The following is a 17,420-nucleotide window of genomic DNA, read 5'->3' as shown; positions in this document are numbered from 1 at the left end:
TCACACCTAATGAGATTTATTTATTTTAATATATATGATTTATTTGACTTATTAAAATTTTCTTATTTATTTTATTATATTCTACTAGACAAGTAGATTTTTTTTACCTATATTTTATATTTATTAAAAAATTATTTTTGATAAATTTAATTGAGATTGATCTTAAAGATTAATTTATTTATATATTAGGATTTATAAAAAGAAAATTTTCGATTAATATAATAAAAATATATAATTATAATAAAAAGAGGGGAAAAAAATCCTTTTTAATAACAAAAGTGGTTTGAATTAAAAATAATAATAATTACGTAAGATATCCAATAAAAAATAAAAAAATAGCAATCAAATAGCTCGATTAAATTTAAATAATATATTTTTGATTGAATCTGAGATAGGAATAATTAATGTAAGAAATTTCCGATCAGGGTAAATGAATGTAAGATTTTGTTGTCTGTGGCATGTTTTGTTCGGTGCAAGATTGAAAGAAGATGATTTAACATGTAAAAAAAAAATTAGGTTAGGTTATAGTTAGGACAAGCCTAAGATAAATCCATGTCAGGTGGGACCTCTATTTCCTTTTTCGGATTCAAAATTATAGACCCTCCAACTAAGCATAAAAAATGATTTGTTTACCACTGGTGTTTCTATTAATTCATTCTTAAGTGAATATCATGAAGGTAAATTATTAATGACTATTATATGAAAGAAGACATATTCTTAATTTTATATGATAATATCTTATACCTCAATTATCCTACCATTCTGAAAGGACACCAAATAGGCCATCTTAAAATCTATTTAAAAAATTATTAAAATACCATTTGGTCCATAATTTGATATCTAAAATATTCCTATTTTTTCCACTAGTTTTGATCAAAATTATTAAAGTATCAAAACTACACTAAGATGATGTAACTTTTTATTATAATTAATTATTTTAATTTTTTGTTTCTTTTTTTTTATTATTTTTCGTTTTTCTCTTCTAAGTAACATATTTAATTTTTTTTAAAAAAAAATAGAAAAAACAAATTTACATCACCGTATGCCGCTTTAGCAAAGTGACGTCCTGGGGCTACAGTCCGACCGCAAGGGTGTTGTTGCTTCTCTGGTCTCCATACGGTAGTGTTGTTGATTCTCATGTATCCATACTTTCTTAATTATAAGTTCGATTCTTAATAATAATATATTTGTAGGATTTTTTTTTCAAATAAAATTTGTAATTAAAAGATACTGGATTTATGGACTGTCTATTATTAGAACTTTCTAATTTATCCTAATGGCCGGTAGAAAATTCCAATAGGACCGGATTTGTCATCCCATATTCACTTTACCTAATTTGATTAATCATTTTTGCCCTCGAGGCTATGGTACAACAGTAAAGGTGTTCAGTTGTCTTCTAGGTACTCACAGTTTGATTTTCAACTACAGTGTATTTACAAATATTTTTCTTCAAAATAAAATTTGCAACTAAGGAATACTTAGCTTCTAAGTCGTTCGTCGTAAGTACTTCCCGATTTAGCCTAGTGGCCGGTAGAAACTTTCAAGGAGCCGAGTCGATCATCCCAGACTCGACGTAATCTAACTTGATTAATCATTTTTGCCATTAGGATTATGATGCAACGGTAAGGACGTTTAGTTGTCTCTCCTAAGTATCCACAATTCTCATCAATGGTAGATTTTTTTTAAATAAGACTTACAACTAAAGAATATTAGACTTCTGAATTATTCATCATAAATACTTTCTAATTTATCTTAATATATAGTAGAAAACTTTTATGCGATCGAATCTTCGTCTAATTAATTTTTTTTAAAGTAAAGTTGCATCATAATAATATGGATTTCATCAAAATAAGCTACACTAACTTTGATTTTTTATTAAAAAAATATATTTAAAATGTATTAGAAAAATTAAAATAAAGTGGTGCAATTTTGTTTTTTTTTCAATATGCTAATTAGAAAAATAGAAAAAAATAAATGAAATATATATATATATATATATATATATATATATATATATATATATAACTGTCCTTGGTGCGTGTCCCATCAATATAGGAATTAATCCGTTTCTGCGTTTTATTTTCTTCTTCTGTTTTTATCTATTTTTCCTTCTGTTTTATTCTTCTAATTAATGTTTTAAAAAATAAAAAATATAATTAGAGCCATTTTAATAAAACTAGTGTAACTTTATTTATTTTTTAATATACTAAAAAAAGGGAAATAGAAAAAAACAACAATAAAAGAAAAGAAAATTAATCATGTTAGAAGAGCACGACTCTCTTCGTCCCCTCTCCCCTCCCCTCGCTTCGTCTCTCTTGCGACTCCGCCCGATCGCCGCCCTGATCCCAATCGAGAGCAGCGTGATCAAGCCGCCGGCGAGGGAAGCGGAGGCAGCACACCCTTTCTCTGGAAATCTTAGATCCCCGTTTTTCTCTCTCTTCCTTCCTTTTCCGGTTCCTCCGTCCCTTCACGACGCCGTGCTTGGATCGGACAGCGGACCCTCCGATCGAACCTCCAACGCGCTGTGGTGCTCGCCTACTCTCCGTCCGGACTCAGGTCTTTCATCTCTCTCTCCCTATCTCTCTCTCGGTCTAAAGTCATTGCTCCATGAAATGTATCTGTCGGCTTCTTCACTGGTCAAAACAATTGATTAGAAGTATTCCATGTTGTTTTAGAAGCAATCCCTTAAAAATTCAGTTGGTATACTTTTAAGTCTTTTTTCCCCCAATATTTTACTTTATCCTTCTGTGTTTCTAGATCGCTACAAAACCCATGGTTTCTGGTACAATCAAGAGCCAGATGGAAGCTAAGGATGGCAGTTGGTATAAGAATGTTCGTGAAATATATGCTGATGCAAGATTGGTTTTCACTAATGCAATGAAACACAATGATGATCAAAGTGATATTCATGTTATGGCAAAATCATCGCTGGAAAATTTTGAAGAGAAGTGGCTGCAATTGCTACCTAAAGTTGTTGAAGAGGTTGAGTTGAGCTAGTCTTATTTCTTCTCCCATCTTCTTTTTATCTTCCAGTAACATTTTGCTTTCCATTTTCTTCATGGATCCATTAGTTTCTGTTAATGGCATCAAATCTGTCATTGTAAATACCTTTTTGTTTTATCTTATGATTTTTCCTGAATTTTTTACTTCCCAGGAAGCAAGACAAAAAGATGAAGGAGCTCAAAATCTTTCAAATATTCGTAATTCTCAAAAGGCTGCATATGCAAAAATAGCTAGAGAGACATATAATGAGGTAATCTTTGTATACTCAAAATGTGTTCTTGTTACTTTCCATTTCTGGTAGTGGTTGTAGTTCTTTACTCTAGTGGAGAGGCCGGAGTCATATGACTATGTAAATGTTATCTTGGTCTTCACCAGGTTATAGAAACTAATCATGTTAGAGCACAATTGTGTTTTTTTTTCATAACTTCTAATCCAATTTTCAGCTTGATGAACTCAATTCACAATTGGAAGATCTAAGGGCGAGGATAATAGAGAAATGCAGGTAAACAAGTTTGCCTCATCATCATCCTTATAGAATGTACGATATACACAAACATGCACCTTTTTCTGCTTTGTTGTTTGAATGCTTTAATTTAGCTAAACTGTTGAGCAACTATTGACATTTAGAAGTTGATCATTCAACAGATGTAGGGCAAGAATTAGAAAAAGTAGCCTGCCCTTGTGTGGTTCTTGGCTACAAACTAGTGATTAAGTAGCAAGATATCCCATTGAGAAAGATTATCAGCCAGACAGTAGATCTTAAAATATTATTTGTAACATAATTTAGCGACCAGGTAGAAAGTTAGGGCAGATGGAACTCCAGGGAAAATTCATTATTTTAGTTTTAGTATTAATCAAGGTTCAAAGTATCGGTCTTAGCTAGGATCTTTAACTCCAGCAGAGATGATATTGTGTTGATGCCTTGTTGGCACACCGATTGACGGTGCTGGTGGCTCGGATTAGTATGAAGGCATCAAGAAGAAGAATCCTATCTGGCATCTTGTGTCTTGATGAGTTCTCTCCCTAACCCTATCCATCTTCTCATGCCATCTGGAGTGTGTCACAATTAAAGTGTCGAATAGTTGAGCATACATGTCATATACATGTTCAGCATGATAATCGGCTGGCAAAATGATATCCTTCCTTTGCGCTAACTGAAAGGATCTTTATAACATGATATATTTGCTTTATGCCATCAATATCAACCATTCATCCTATTTAAAATAATTGTTTTTTCCTTAGTCTCTTTACTTCCATACAACTAATTTTAATTGTTATTTGAACTCCATAGTAAACCAAGTTAAAACAAAGTTATTATGTAAATTACATCCCACTTAAATAGAGATTATTTCAAACTTGAAAGTTTGTAATCTAATATATAATTGAATGACGTATATATGAACATTCTAATTCTTCTTTCTTTCTTGTTGCTCTTCCCTTTGCTTTTGTATAAAAATTCTTTCCACTTATTTAATGAACATTAAAATACTAGTTTCACTTCAGAAAATTTAATCTGTTATTTTGTTAGCAACATGAGGTTATTTTAGGGCACTGGTTATTGTTACTTCCATTTAGTCTACCCGTATTGTTTTTCCAGCAGTGTGAAAGTGAACCGCGAATATGATGGTGTGACGAATGCTTAAATTTCTTTGTTTCAGAAAAATGACTACAGAGGAGAAAAGGAAACTTGGGGTTGGCCTGAGCACTTTATCCCCTGAAGATCTTAACATGGCTTTAGAAATTATAACTGAAGACAATCCTAGTTTCCAAGCCACTGGCGAAGTAGTGGACCTCGATTTGGATGCGCAGGTATTTCTCTTTTTTATTTCTTTCATATTTTGTTGCTATACCAGAAAAACTAGCCTTTTGGATTGAATTTGTAACTTTTGCTAGTGGATCACCATGTTCTTGAAAACCTTTCCATTTGTAACCACTATGCTAGTAAAATAGTGCATATGCCTCTTTCACAGATGTGCAAAAAGTGGTTAACTTTGCTCTTTGTGTTTTAGAGACCGGATCTCAAGTTTGCATTGATAACATGTTCTTATTATGTCATTCACAGATAGTAGCCTTCTTTGAGGCTTCATTCTCGTTGATAAGTGAATTCAATTTGCTTCTCTTTGTATTGCTGCAGAGTGAAACCACATTGTGGAAGCTCAAATTCTTCATGAAGAGGGTATTAGAGAATCAAGCAAAGAACTCTGTGGTAAAGGCTAACGACAACTTGAAGAGAAAGAGAGAGATTATTTGCAAAGCTTTGGTGAAGAGTGCAGCGAAGAAGAGAAACAAATAGCTTTCGGTGTTATGATGTTGCTCGATGTCACACATGTAAATGCAACTAACTTTTGTTGGTGAAGAAATTTAGTTGGAACTTCTGAAACAAGTTGCCTTTTTTGTTGCCCAAGATGTTTGAAAGAAGTTTTTGCCTTTAAACAGCTTTTGCTGGTGGTACTTCTGGCATATCGAAAAAAGTTCAAATCAAGTTTAGCAATGCGGTCATGTATGTTGGTTGCGTAATAATTTGTATTGTTTGCTCTGATGGCAGTGCAAATTGTTGTGTTGTGGTATATTCGCTCTATGGTATTGTTGAATGTGTACATATAAGGGAAAGAAGGGGAAAAGAAAATAGTAAGTATATAAAATTTATTTTCCTTGTATAACTTTATAATGCTTTTTATTTCCTTTCTTGTCTTTTCATCCAAATAACCTCAGTCCACCTTCTAATATCCTAATGTTGATGCTGGCAAACCTTTTCGCCCTGTTTATTCCGAAGCATCCATGAGAGTTGAGTCACTCTCTCTTGCTTACATATCGAAAAAATAAACGATGGATGGATTTCAAATCCATCTGCAGATTATTCTTTTTATCTCTTTTTTTGTCATCTCGAAATTGGACGGAATAAACTTTTTGTTCTTCCTCCTGGCTAGCTATGAAGAATTATCCTGAATGAAAACCAGCAGCCAGCACAAGTTTGCAACATGCACACGGTGGCTGTCGCGTGAGACAAGGCCAACTCATAGCAAGGCTGTGATCGTCCTCTCCGCAACCGTCACGGGAAGTGAAGTGGTGATCAACCTCTCCACGATTGTCACAATAGGTGAGAGTCGTGATCGGCATCTCCGTGTCCATCGCAGCCTTACTATGAACTCGCGACATGGCTATTATTGCCCTCTCTGCGGCAGTGAGGAGAATATTATTTAATCAAAGCATTAGTTTTTTTACTACAACTAGAGCTCAAAATGAACTGAACATTCGTAAATAAATTTGATGTTTAACTTGATAAAAATTTATTTATATTTGTTTAATATACACGATCAATTAAAGGAATAAACGTGAACTTGTTTAACTAAACGAATAAGCTTGAATGCATATGTATTTAACTTGTTAACGTTCATGAACAATATTTATGAACAACTTTCGTAAACAATATTCGTGAACCATGTTCATCAATAAAATTCTTATCAATTTGCTAAATAAATAAAGAAACTTTCAAAATGAACAAACAAATTTATATTATCAAGCTCACTAACTAATCAAACAACCTTAAAATGTAAAAGTTTCAAAGAGCTTGAATTGAGAATTTAATAATATCTAAACAAATCAAGTTTAAGTCAAACTTAAATAAAGCTCAAAGTCATAAAAAAAACATCAAGACAAGGTTGAACAATAATTTTAACGACTTGGTTCATTTTAGGCTCGACTCGACTCGATTACCTTATCAAACAAGCTTGAACACTACAAAACTTGATTCGACTTGACTTATTTACCGCCCTAACTATATCTTATAAAAATATTATTTTACTAGAAGATTGTTCAAAGTTTAACCATGTAAACACTTGATTAAAAATATTTTTATGAAAGTTTTACAACTCAAAAAAATTCCTTAAGAACTTATTGTGCAATAAGATTTTTCACTTACACATTTTACTTGCCTCAAGTTAATTGATTCGTCAGATACTGGATACTCGACGGCTATATTTCTAGTCAATTGGAATCTTCTTCTAGTCGACTGTTCAAGTCCACCTCGTACCAGGCCTTTGAGTCATTGAACCCACAATCTTATGATCACATTTGCAACCACCCAACACTCCTTACCATAGTCTATTCCAAACTTCTCTAAGTTTTAATATTCGTCCTATGCCACTGAGCCATTAAGTGCAAACCAACACAACCTCATCGAGTCAACTAACTCTACAAGCTTCATATGCAATATGCAAGTCTATGTGCATATCAAAAAATACAAGTAACACCTGAATTAAACCCTTTGATAAACATATCAAAACAATTTAGTCAAACTAGACTACTTGTGAGCTTTGTTTCCCAACAAATCATCTCTAGACTGATACCATAAGAATAGGTTGAAATCCATCAGCGATCATAATCTTGTTAAATTTTGCAAACCACATAGGAGTTTGTTTGAGGTCATAAAAATCTTTGAGGAGATGACAAAATTGGTGATAGAGATGAGATACTCTAGGTGGTGGTTACATGTATACATACTTCTTCCAATATACTATTGAGGAATGCATTTTTCACATCTAGCTGCATAGAATCAATTGCATTGAAATTTCTATATTCTTGGTTGCATACTTTTGCCATGAGACGGGCTTTATGACGATGGATTTATTAACTTTTATTTTGAACTTAATCATTCATTTGCAACCAATGAAAGTCTTCTAAGGTGGCAGCTCACAATCAGTTTCCATGATTAGGTGTTCAACTTCTAGTGGGATAGCTAGAAGAGAAGGATTGCATAGGAACATCATCCACAACAATTTTGGGGGCTATTGCTAGTGAAGACAACAAGATATAATTGAATATTTTTGTTAACATTGATCTTCTGAAGAGGTGAATTATGAATGCACCTGACTTGAACTGGATAAAAATGTTTAGGAATAACTCAACCAATGAGGACTAAGAGAATATTTTCTCTTCGATTCCAAATGTAAAGACAGATATTAGAAACATCCATAATCAAAAGCTGAAACATGCACAATACACTTGGATGGTCGAGGAAAGACTCACATAGGAACACCAAAAGGAGTAGAAAATACGAAGACAAATCAAATTGTAAATGAGGGAACTAATCTGTTCTTCGATCTTGGAGTTAAAGTAACTCCTGTAAAATTACCTCACAGACATGCTTTTACCAAACAGTCCAGAGATTGCTCCACCTGGATCATCTTGCTTGATGAGAGATTCTCCAACCAAGACCTAGAATTATGAATGCAAGGAAGGGATTAAAAACAAAGAAGAACATGTGACAACTAAATGGATATAAAAGAATTCAATGGCAAGAAAATATTTTATTTGCTTGCTGCTATACTATAGGATCATTATAATTATAGCCAAAAGCATTGGGAAAACCACTTATGGAAGGGCAGTTCATCTCGTGCTTGTTGAAGCTTCACCAAATGCACACCATAACACATGTAAACAAAAAACTTACTGCTTTGATACCAGCATCTTGAACATAAGAAATATCTTCAGGAGTAAATAAACCAGATTCTGATACCACCTGAAGAAGCAGGTTGCATTCAAGAAATTTAGTGTCGGAGATAATGTAGTTCCTATATATACTATACAAACATGTACATCGAAATTTGACCTCTGAAGTTAAAGTAAAAAAAAAAAAATACTGAAGTGAGACTTAAGCAATAGAAGCTAAGATATCAGAGGCTTCTACAGCGACACCTGTCCTGCAATGGCTAGTACTAGAATAGGCCAGAACAGGAATATGATGGCACAGAGTGATTTACATAACTTGGTCAGAACATGGGACCTACACCATGCTAGCATGCAAATGACTCGAGTGCAGGCAACAATACTAGTACTACATAATTCCCTTACTGTCCACTAAGGTTTCATTTGTTTTCCTCTCTAACAATAGCATGCAGTACAGTTGGTATTAGATATATGCACATGTAGGTTTGATAGTTGGTTCTTCATTCATCCCCATGCCTGACACTAAGACATTGTCACTTTGATGGGTACTCGATACCCTTGTTGATCACATGTAAACAAAATTTAGAAATGACTGTCAGATCCACACTCATGTTAAATACTCATATCTGAGTAACATAGTATATTGGTATAGCAAGGCACTTAACATCTGACTATACAAAACTCATTATTGGTTGATAAATAAAAAATGTTGTTAAACTTTTACATTTTATAGGATATATAACAGCAAGTATCTTATTTCCATAATCAATTTAAATTGCTTGGCTAGAACTAAAAATAAGGAGCAATAAGTTTTCTCACAATGATGTCCCTTTGGCGTATCAGCTCCCCACGCTCTCCGTCCAACAAACTTTTTGTGTTTGAAATGTCAACTTCAAATGTTTCTGCAAGAAGGTAAATATAAGAATATAAATTCAGTGGGTTATATCACATGGTTAAATATCTTTATGCAAAACAAATAGTACTTGTTTTACTATATTCCCAGTTGGCAAAATCAACGAATTTCGAAATAGATTGCCCAGGGTTGGATCATTATAGGCAATGGTTGATTCAAAAAAATTTGCCAAGAAATCAGCATCTCAGAAAAATTAATCTAGAAAAAACTAGAGATTCAAAGAAATTAGCTATAAATTAGTTAGATGACAAAATTCATGCAATCCATTAAATTTAGTCAAATTGAGAGGCAAAATGTATGGAAATGAATTGAGGTTTGGTAAAATTGAGATGACTTTGGATAACTTGACCAACCTGACGTATTCTTTAATCCTAGCTTGATTTTTAGAGAACTCGCATGAGAAGGAGAGTCTTTAGCACCCTCTTAAATTGCTTCTACTTGTCACAACTCAATTTATGATGAGATAAGGATCACTTACTCGACCTTTCCATCACTCATTATACTCAACATCTTCCCATCTTTCACTCACTACAATCAAGTAAAGTTATTGTGGATCAAGAGAGAATGCAATAGTCTCTCTCAATCCACAAGCATCCAAAAATTCTACTTCCTTTAACTAAAAATTATTTGAATGTAGTTAGGAACTTGAAATGCTGTAACATTGAATATTATGTAATAGAACCAATTAAAAAATATTAATAAGAAAGTGTTATTGAGTGATTATACTAAAAATATATGATTCTATTATGGGTTATAATTTATATTTATTATTTATTAATTTATATTAGAAGGGGAGTCTTGGCGCAATGATAAAGTTGTTACTTTGTGATCAAAAGGTCACGGGTTCAAATTCTGGAAACAGCCTCTTGCAAAAAGTAGGGTAAGGCTGTGTACAATGGATCCTTCCCAGAGACCCCGCATGACGGGAGCTTGGTGCACCGGGCTGCCCTTTTTATTTATTAATTTATATTAATAAATAGAAATTCTTGAAGGGAAGTCTTGGCGTAACGGTAAAGTTGTTGCCATGTGACCAAAAGGTCACAAGTTCGAATCCTGGAAACAGCCTCTTGTAAAATAGACATTCTTATTTATATTATTGGTTAATAAATGACATTATTAAGAAAACAACAACAATCAAGCATTATTTCACTAAGTGGGATCGGCTAAATATGACATTATTAAGATATGTAACAAAATAAATATACATTCTTTTTTACAAGATTTGTTGTAATATGAAAAAAAATTTGTATTTTTCATTATTTTTACTTTCCCACTGATTCCATGCAACTAACGCTTGTTGGATTCTTTAACTACCTTATCCTGATTCTTATCCCGACTCTAAAACCAATTTTGACAACTGACTATAACAATCATCTCTAAGGTTGGCAGCTAACCATTCTATTTGAAATCTCTTGCTCAAATATTTCTACAAGATCAACCAAATACACTAAGAACCATTAAAGCACAATATTCCCCGAGAATTTGGCTAAGATCTGCCTCAAAATGTAACCAATATTGATTTTGGGCACATCAAGTAATCCTAATGAATGTCAAACATAGGCTAGATTTTTTGGGTCAAAGAGTTGGCTCATTAGCCTTCTTTATTCCTTAAAAATAACACAGTCTAGGCATATTACAAGATAGGAAGTAGTTGGGCTTACAATTACAGAACAAGTCCAGTTCAAAAATCTTTCTTTACAATTTTTAGATGACAATGGAAATACAGAATGCACAAGATAAAGTTCACAATTATCTTTGTTCATTTGTCCAACTACTAAATATACATACCCACACTACTCCAAGTTACTTTTGGGGATTAGAGCAGAGAGGAATACTTGTCCAGACATGCAATAGATGCAATATATTATTCTGACCGGTCAGTTAGGTTGAAGATCCTGAGCTTTCATAATTGATCAGTTAAGGTGTTGGTTATCTGTATTCTAAAACATGGAAACAAATCTTAGGCTTATCAAGTTCACAGTGGATATGCTTATAGAGGAAGGTGAAAGCAAATTATAGAAACAAATCATATAACATAAGCCATAACCCATGTTTTATATTCTGGAAAAATATGAAGAATTCAATGTTAGAATGGACCAGATAGCTTTAACTTGAGGTGTAACTGATTTATTAAAAAGGTTCTTTAATTTCTGTCAATAATTTGTTTCAGCAACATTAAACCAAAATCGCAAAGCCACGATGATCATCTTTACATAGGGGTGTAAACGAGTCAAGCCGTTCGCGAGCTATTCAGGTCTCGGTTTGAAAAAAAAGTTTATTCAAGTTCGTTCGATTAAGTTAACGAGCCGAGCTTGAGCTTGAGCCCGATTTCAAGCTCGAAAACATTATCGAGCTGAGTTCGAGCTTAACAGTATTTGATTAGTGAGCTCACGAACATGTTCGTTTAGAGGCTCGCGAACGTGCTCGTTAAGATGCTCGTTTAATAAATAAATAATATATATATATATATATATATATATATATAATTCTTATGGCTAAACTCGTTTAATTTTTAATGAGCTTTTTTCCAGCTGAGCTCAAGCTAATTTTATTACGAGTCGAGCTCGAGCTCAAGAACTAAAGCTCGAATCGAACTCGAGCTTAGGGATAACAATCCGAGCCTGAGCTTGAGCCTCTTACTGTTCGGCTCGGCTTGGTTCGATTACACCCCTGACTTTAGAGGTGAAAAGGAGCAACATAGATCATAACTATAAATGTTTTGCAGTAAAGGAATATACATACTCATACCAAGATTACGGTTATTGATGCCAATTAGTTGTACACCCTCTATGCCCAATACTCGGTCCAGTTCACTTTCATTATGCACCTAAGCAAGATCCAAATGATGAATATCTGCATTCAAGTGTTTTCAAAGAAATAGAGGAAGTTAACTAACCTCAATCAATGCTGCTAGGCCAAGCAACCTACAGATTTTAGTCAAATATTTTATATCAAGATCAGCTAAAACAGCAGCAATCAGGAGGATTGCATCTGCCCCCTTTGAGCGAGCATAATAGATTTGCCAGGCATCAACTATAAACTCTTTGCACAAAAGTGGACACTGCACTTTTTACTAGATTAGATTATCATACTAATGAGATATGCTCGACAAGAAAGAACTATAGTTTGTAAAGAATCATCCAGAATAAAAGAAAACTTGGAAGAATTGACTATAGACCTTAACTCCAGCCCTGCGAATAGCCTCAAGATTCTCAAAGCTTCCCTAGAAGCAAAACAGACAGCCTCAATCAATCACATTCTATCCATAGGATTGCTTCAAGTATCATTGATATTGTTAAAAAAGAAGTATAAAACAGGAGAATGCTACCTGAAAATATTTTTCATCGGTCAAGACGCTTATACATGCTGCTCCATTTTTCTCGTATGAGTTGGCAACTTCAACCTGTTTTAAATGTGATTGTAAGTGGCCAAATGTAGAAACAAACCCACAAACAATATCAACAGTTTTATCTATGGCAGTATCTTTCAAGAAATTGACATGTGAAATAACAGATTTTCAAATAAATATGAGAAAAGGTATATCCTCTACTAAGATATGCCATTTCAGCCTTTAAAATCTCAGTTGCAAATGGTTGTAACCAACATAAACCTTTTAATAAGCATCCCGAATAGCAGCTTGAAAGACATACACTATATAGACTTGAAGTGTGAGGTAAGATATACATTTTGTAATTTGTAGTATGTTTGTCCTTTTGAACCAGAGCTCAGAAAGCTTTATATAAAACACTTTAGCTTATTCTACTGAATTAAGATTGACACAACATAAAAAAAATTCTAGTCAAACAGAAATGTATGGATGACTGATTCAATGTAAGAAAAAGTATCCACAAATTGTTCTCAAGAATTGTCTTTACACTGCCAAACTGGGGGACCGATCAACAAGAACATGATGGTTGTGTTGCATTCATTGCCTGACTTGAGTGGACCCGAAAAAGAACAGTAACATAGGCTCAAATGATACCATAAGAAACACTGAGATGGTATATGATAGGCATGGAATTAAAAAAAAAAAAAATCATTAAGTGAAATATGTATATATACTTATATAAGTTTAACAATGATCAAATATACAAGATTATTAATAGCCTGAGATTAGTAGGAATCAGAAAGCATATGAACAAATATTATATAGTTAATGACAAGTGTGAAGCTTAACTAAATGTGTCAACCCCATCATTTAACAAAATATGAACAAAACTAGGAGAATAAATAAAAAATAAACTAGGATACAAAACACTCACTGGATCAAAATTCTCCCGTAACACACCTCTACTTGGAGAAGCCTTTTTGACCTCTGCTATCAATGCAGGCATACCTGTATGTTCGTATGATGCCTTCAATGTTCCAATAAAATCTCTAACAGGTGGAGCATTCTCTAGGGCTTTCATTATTGTGATTAAAGGTCTTCTCTCTTTTAACTAAAGGGAAGCAGAAATAAGAATTGTCAGCATTCACCAATTAAGAAAGAATAGTAAAAAAATAGTCATAGGTTAAATCAGAAATTGCCTTTGTCACTTCCAATTCCTTGTCCCATATTATTTTCTCTAGGATGTTCCTTGGGGTATTTCCTTCATTTTCCAAGCGGAATTCAAAAGGCCCAACATAATGCTTAGAAGGTCCAGTTGGTGGCCGCCTCCTGATTTTTACACCCTGAACTGCAGCAACATCTTCTGCTAGTTTCCCATTTTGGCACTCACGAAACTTCAGTGAATTAGAAATTTCCTCCTTAGCAGTGACAGAGGTACTTGCTAATGTTGTCTCCTTTATGAAGTTGAAAATAATCAGTGTGAACTAATTAAACAATGGTCTGAGCCAAATAAAGCCAAGAAGCTATGGTAATGATTCACTGGCTTCAAACAACAAATTAAAGGAACAAATACAAGTGGATATTATTTAAAATACAACAGAAATGGTAAGATTAGTTAATAAAGCTATATTTTGTATCATGTAGTATATATTATTCTCAGTACCAATTCATCTTAGCACATAAAATAAAAAGTGAATAGATTATCACGGACGAAAAAATGAGGAACTAAACTTTCATATTTTTATTTTTCATTAAGCCATTGTGAAGATCCTAAATCTTTTAGAGGAATAATGTCTATCTTGAATGCCAAATTGTGGGGGGGAAAGCCATAGATGACGAAACAAAGTCAATTCAGAGCAATAATACATGGCATCTTATGGATCTTCCTCTTAATACTAAAATTTTTGGCTCTAAAAGGATATTCAAGAAAAAAACTCAAACACGATAAAAATAATGATGAATATAAAGAAAAATTAGTAACCCAAAATTTTATTAAGTTGTAGACTGTTTTAAGACATTTTCCCCTAATAGAAAAATTCACCTCTATTAGAATTACATTTGCAATAGCATCAATTTAAAATCTTGAAGTGCATAAGCATCAAGATGCATTTTTAAATGGAGGCCATAATATAGAGAATTCTACATTGATAATTTATTAATCTTTGGTGCTAGCAATCTAGCATGGATTCCATTAATGAAACAAAAATACTTTTGACTCAAATGAAACCAAAGACACAAATCCAGTAGATGTAATTATAGGATCAAAGTATTCAATAGAAACAATGCCTATATTTTCTCACAATCTCATTATGTTTAGTTAATTTGAACCAGGGTTTCAAAAACATATACAAGGTGGTATGTCATTAGCACACTACATAGTGCACACTTGGTACATGGAAACAAATATGAAGGCATATGATAGTGATATATAAAGTATTTATTACTCACAAAATACCTGTTAATTGTTTAACTGAACGTTTACAAGTTATAATTCACTAACCAGGATAGATTAGAGTTTTAGTCAATTTGATTTAGTCCAAATTAGTTATGAACTAAACGAGGTTTTTTAATTGCACAAAGTAGAGTGTTCATGAGCTCATATGCGGTTGGCTCTCAAAATCCCCATAAGCAGCGCTTATGCACTCAGATTTGGGCTTTTTAACACCATGAATTACAATCCAAAGCGACTTTCATCTTCTGACCAATGGTCTGAACAACTCAATCAATCAAGAGGAGTAACTTATCAAGTAACCAAGGAGCTGGAAACGGTACCTCAACATCCTTCTCAGCCCCGCACTGGTCGAAGAGCTCCCCAACGCGGGGGGCGGGCGTATCCCACGGCAAGTTCGTCGAATTAAGTTCCCGGCGCTTCTCAGCTGCCTCCGCCTCCGCCTCCTCTTCCTCCTCTAATAAAGTATTTGGGTCCACGGAGCACCGGGAAGAGACATCTCGGCGGGACGGATTCTTCGAGATGACGAAGAGAGACAGAGGAGAGATCCCGAGAGGGGCATGAAGGGAAATGGAAGGTTTATCGGAGGAGGAGAGTGATTTAACTTGCCTGAATTGGAAAGGAGCGAAGTAGAAGCCAGCGGCGGCGGGCGTCGCCATTTTCCGGAGAGCAGCGGTAGGCTTACCTTGCCATCGGACGGAGATCGGTGCTGGGACGAGGAGGAGAGCAGCAGGCAGATAAGCAGTACCAACGCTGGGACGACTCTGTTTCTCGACGCGAGAAAAACAGGAGCAGCTGGGTGGCTGATTAAGGGCCGAATAATAATAATAATAATCCTAAACAAAAAAGGAAAAAAAATATCACAAATTCCCGTCGTTTTTTTTTCCTCGCACGTGCTACGCACGTGACTTTGAGATGAGAATATCCTCTTTCATTCAAATTACGTTTTTTTCCCGATCCAAAAGTATATTTAACTGGGCAAAAATCAAAGGGGTTTAATGATAAATCTAATTAGTTTTATTAGCTAATTTTAAGTTGATCGATTTGGTCTTATAAAATTTTTTACGGACTACTAAGGTAAATTAGGAATCGCTCATGGTGGGTGACTAAAAAGTCTAACATTGATTGTGTATCCTATTTGGAGAAAAATTCTTGCAAATTCACCATAACGGGAGATCAAACCGCAAGTGCCTGGGTAATGAGCAAAAATTGAAAGGGTCTAGATTTCACGTTTAATGAATCATCAACTGACTTTTATAAAAATTATCCCTAAAACTCTTCCTAGACTAGGGGTGTAAATGAACCAAGCCGCTCATGAGATATTCAAAACTCGATTCGATAAAAGCTTATTTGAGCTCGTTTATTAAGACTCGTTAAGATAAACAAACCAAGCTCAAGTTTCACAATATTCGGCTCGTTAGCTCGTGAACATGTTCGTTAAGCTCATGAATCAACTTTTAAATAAAATAATAATAATTTTGATATTAAATTTATAAGTTTTATATTCTAACTTATGAAAAAGAATAAAAATATTATAATTTTCTCTAAATATATAATTTAGTTTTTAATGAATATTTAAATTTATAATTTATATTTATTAAACTCATTTAAGTTCGATGAAAGTTCGAATAAGCTCGTGAGCCATGAATATATTCGTTAAATAAAGCTTGAGCTCGGGTCGATTAAAAACGAGTCAAACTCAAATATTTAAGAGTTCAGTGATGGTTCTCGTAAAACCTAAGTCGCATGAATTCTAGACAATCAAAGTATGAATTCGAATAGGAAAAACAAGAACATATGAGCATGGATCTTCGTTTCATCGAGAACACGTCATAAGGAAATAAATACTGTAATTACAAAGAACCTGAATGCAGCGAAATTGTCATGGTTCTTCGTGCAGAGCTCATCGATCCAACAATCATGCGGAAGAAGAAGGAGGAGAAGAAGGTTGGCCTTCCGGAGGAGTTAGGGTTGACAGCGCCGGATTCTCTTCGCCAATGGGGAACGAAGAGACGTCTCAAGATTACCCTAATCCTCTGGGGACCAACCCATTATATAGTGCACATCTATTATCAGCCCATCGATGATAATAGATGTGGGACTATAAATCCATATATACTAAATATCTATTATCAGCAAATAGATGATAATAGATGCGGGACTATAGGTTCTACACATATGAGATCCATATTCAATTATCCGAAACCCACTAGACATAAGTTAGATCACGTTAAAGGGTTCGGATCATATTCACGTGTGCAACTTATAAATAAGCCCACAAA

At 34.0% G+C, this 17,420-nt stretch overlaps 2 protein-coding genes across 2 annotated transcripts; one reads left to right on the top strand and one right to left on the bottom strand.

Moving 5' to 3' along the window:
- Window positions 1-2,260: 2,260 nt before the first annotated feature.
- Window positions 2,261-5,554, top strand: LOC122033378 (transcription factor GTE1-like). Its single transcript, XM_042592384.1, has 6 exons — window positions 2,261-2,556; window positions 2,758-2,982; window positions 3,155-3,253; window positions 3,447-3,505; window positions 4,662-4,812; window positions 5,138-5,554. The coding sequence occupies exons 2-6, from the start codon at window positions 2,773-2,775 to the stop codon at window positions 5,294-5,296; spliced, it is 678 nt and encodes a 225-aa protein (XP_042448318.1). The 5' UTR covers window positions 2,261-2,556; window positions 2,758-2,772; the 3' UTR covers window positions 5,297-5,554.
- A 187-nt stretch (window positions 5,555-5,741) lies between these two features.
- LOC122033377 (indole-3-glycerol phosphate synthase, chloroplastic-like) lies at window positions 5,742-15,945 on the bottom strand. The gene is made up of 11 exons (XM_042592382.1): window positions 15,462-15,945; window positions 13,889-14,143; window positions 13,624-13,800; window positions 12,690-12,764; window positions 12,540-12,584; window positions 12,258-12,422; window positions 12,110-12,188; window positions 9,268-9,350; window positions 8,453-8,521; window positions 8,135-8,217; window positions 5,742-6,176 (listed from the first exon to the last, which is right to left on the bottom strand). Exons 1-11 carry the CDS (start codon window positions 15,795-15,797, stop codon window positions 6,143-6,145), a joined length of 1,401 nt encoding a protein of 466 aa, XP_042448316.1. The 5' UTR covers window positions 15,798-15,945; the 3' UTR covers window positions 5,742-6,142.
- Between the last annotated feature and the right edge of the window lie 1,475 nt (window positions 15,946-17,420).

Source organism: Zingiber officinale, chromosome 11B (genome assembly GCF_018446385.1).
Source record: "Zingiber officinale cultivar Zhangliang chromosome 11B, Zo_v1.1, whole genome shotgun sequence".
NCBI classification, from domain to species: Eukaryota; Viridiplantae; Streptophyta; class Magnoliopsida; order Zingiberales; family Zingiberaceae; genus Zingiber; species Zingiber officinale.
This window is presented reverse-complemented; position numbering and strand designations above follow the sequence as displayed.

Bases quoted from the DNA above. Each gene is read 5' to 3' on its own strand.
- LOC122033378 (XM_042592384.1), top strand. From the start codon at position 2,773: ATGGTTTCTGGTACAATCAAGAGCCAGATGGAAGCTAAGGATGGCAGT. The intron at 3,254-3,446 runs GTAATCTTTGTA...TCCAATTTTCAG, and splicing joins CTAGAGAGACATATAATGAG to CTTGATGAACTCAATTCACA. The intron at 3,506-4,661 runs GTAAACAAGTTT...TCTTTGTTTCAG, and splicing joins AGGATAATAGAGAAATGCAG to AAAAATGACTACAGAGGAGA.
- LOC122033377 (XM_042592382.1), bottom strand. From the start codon at position 15,797: ATGGCGACGCCCGCCGCCGCTGGCTTCTACTTCGCTCCTTTCCAATTC. The intron at 13,801-13,888 runs GCAATTTCTGAT...GCTTCCCTTTAG, and splicing joins AGGAATTGGAAGTGACAAAG to TTAAAAGAGAGAAGACCTTT. The intron at 8,218-8,452 runs GTAAGTTTTTTG...TCATAATTCTAG, and splicing joins AAGATGCTGGTATCAAAGCA to GTCTTGGTTGGAGAATCTCT.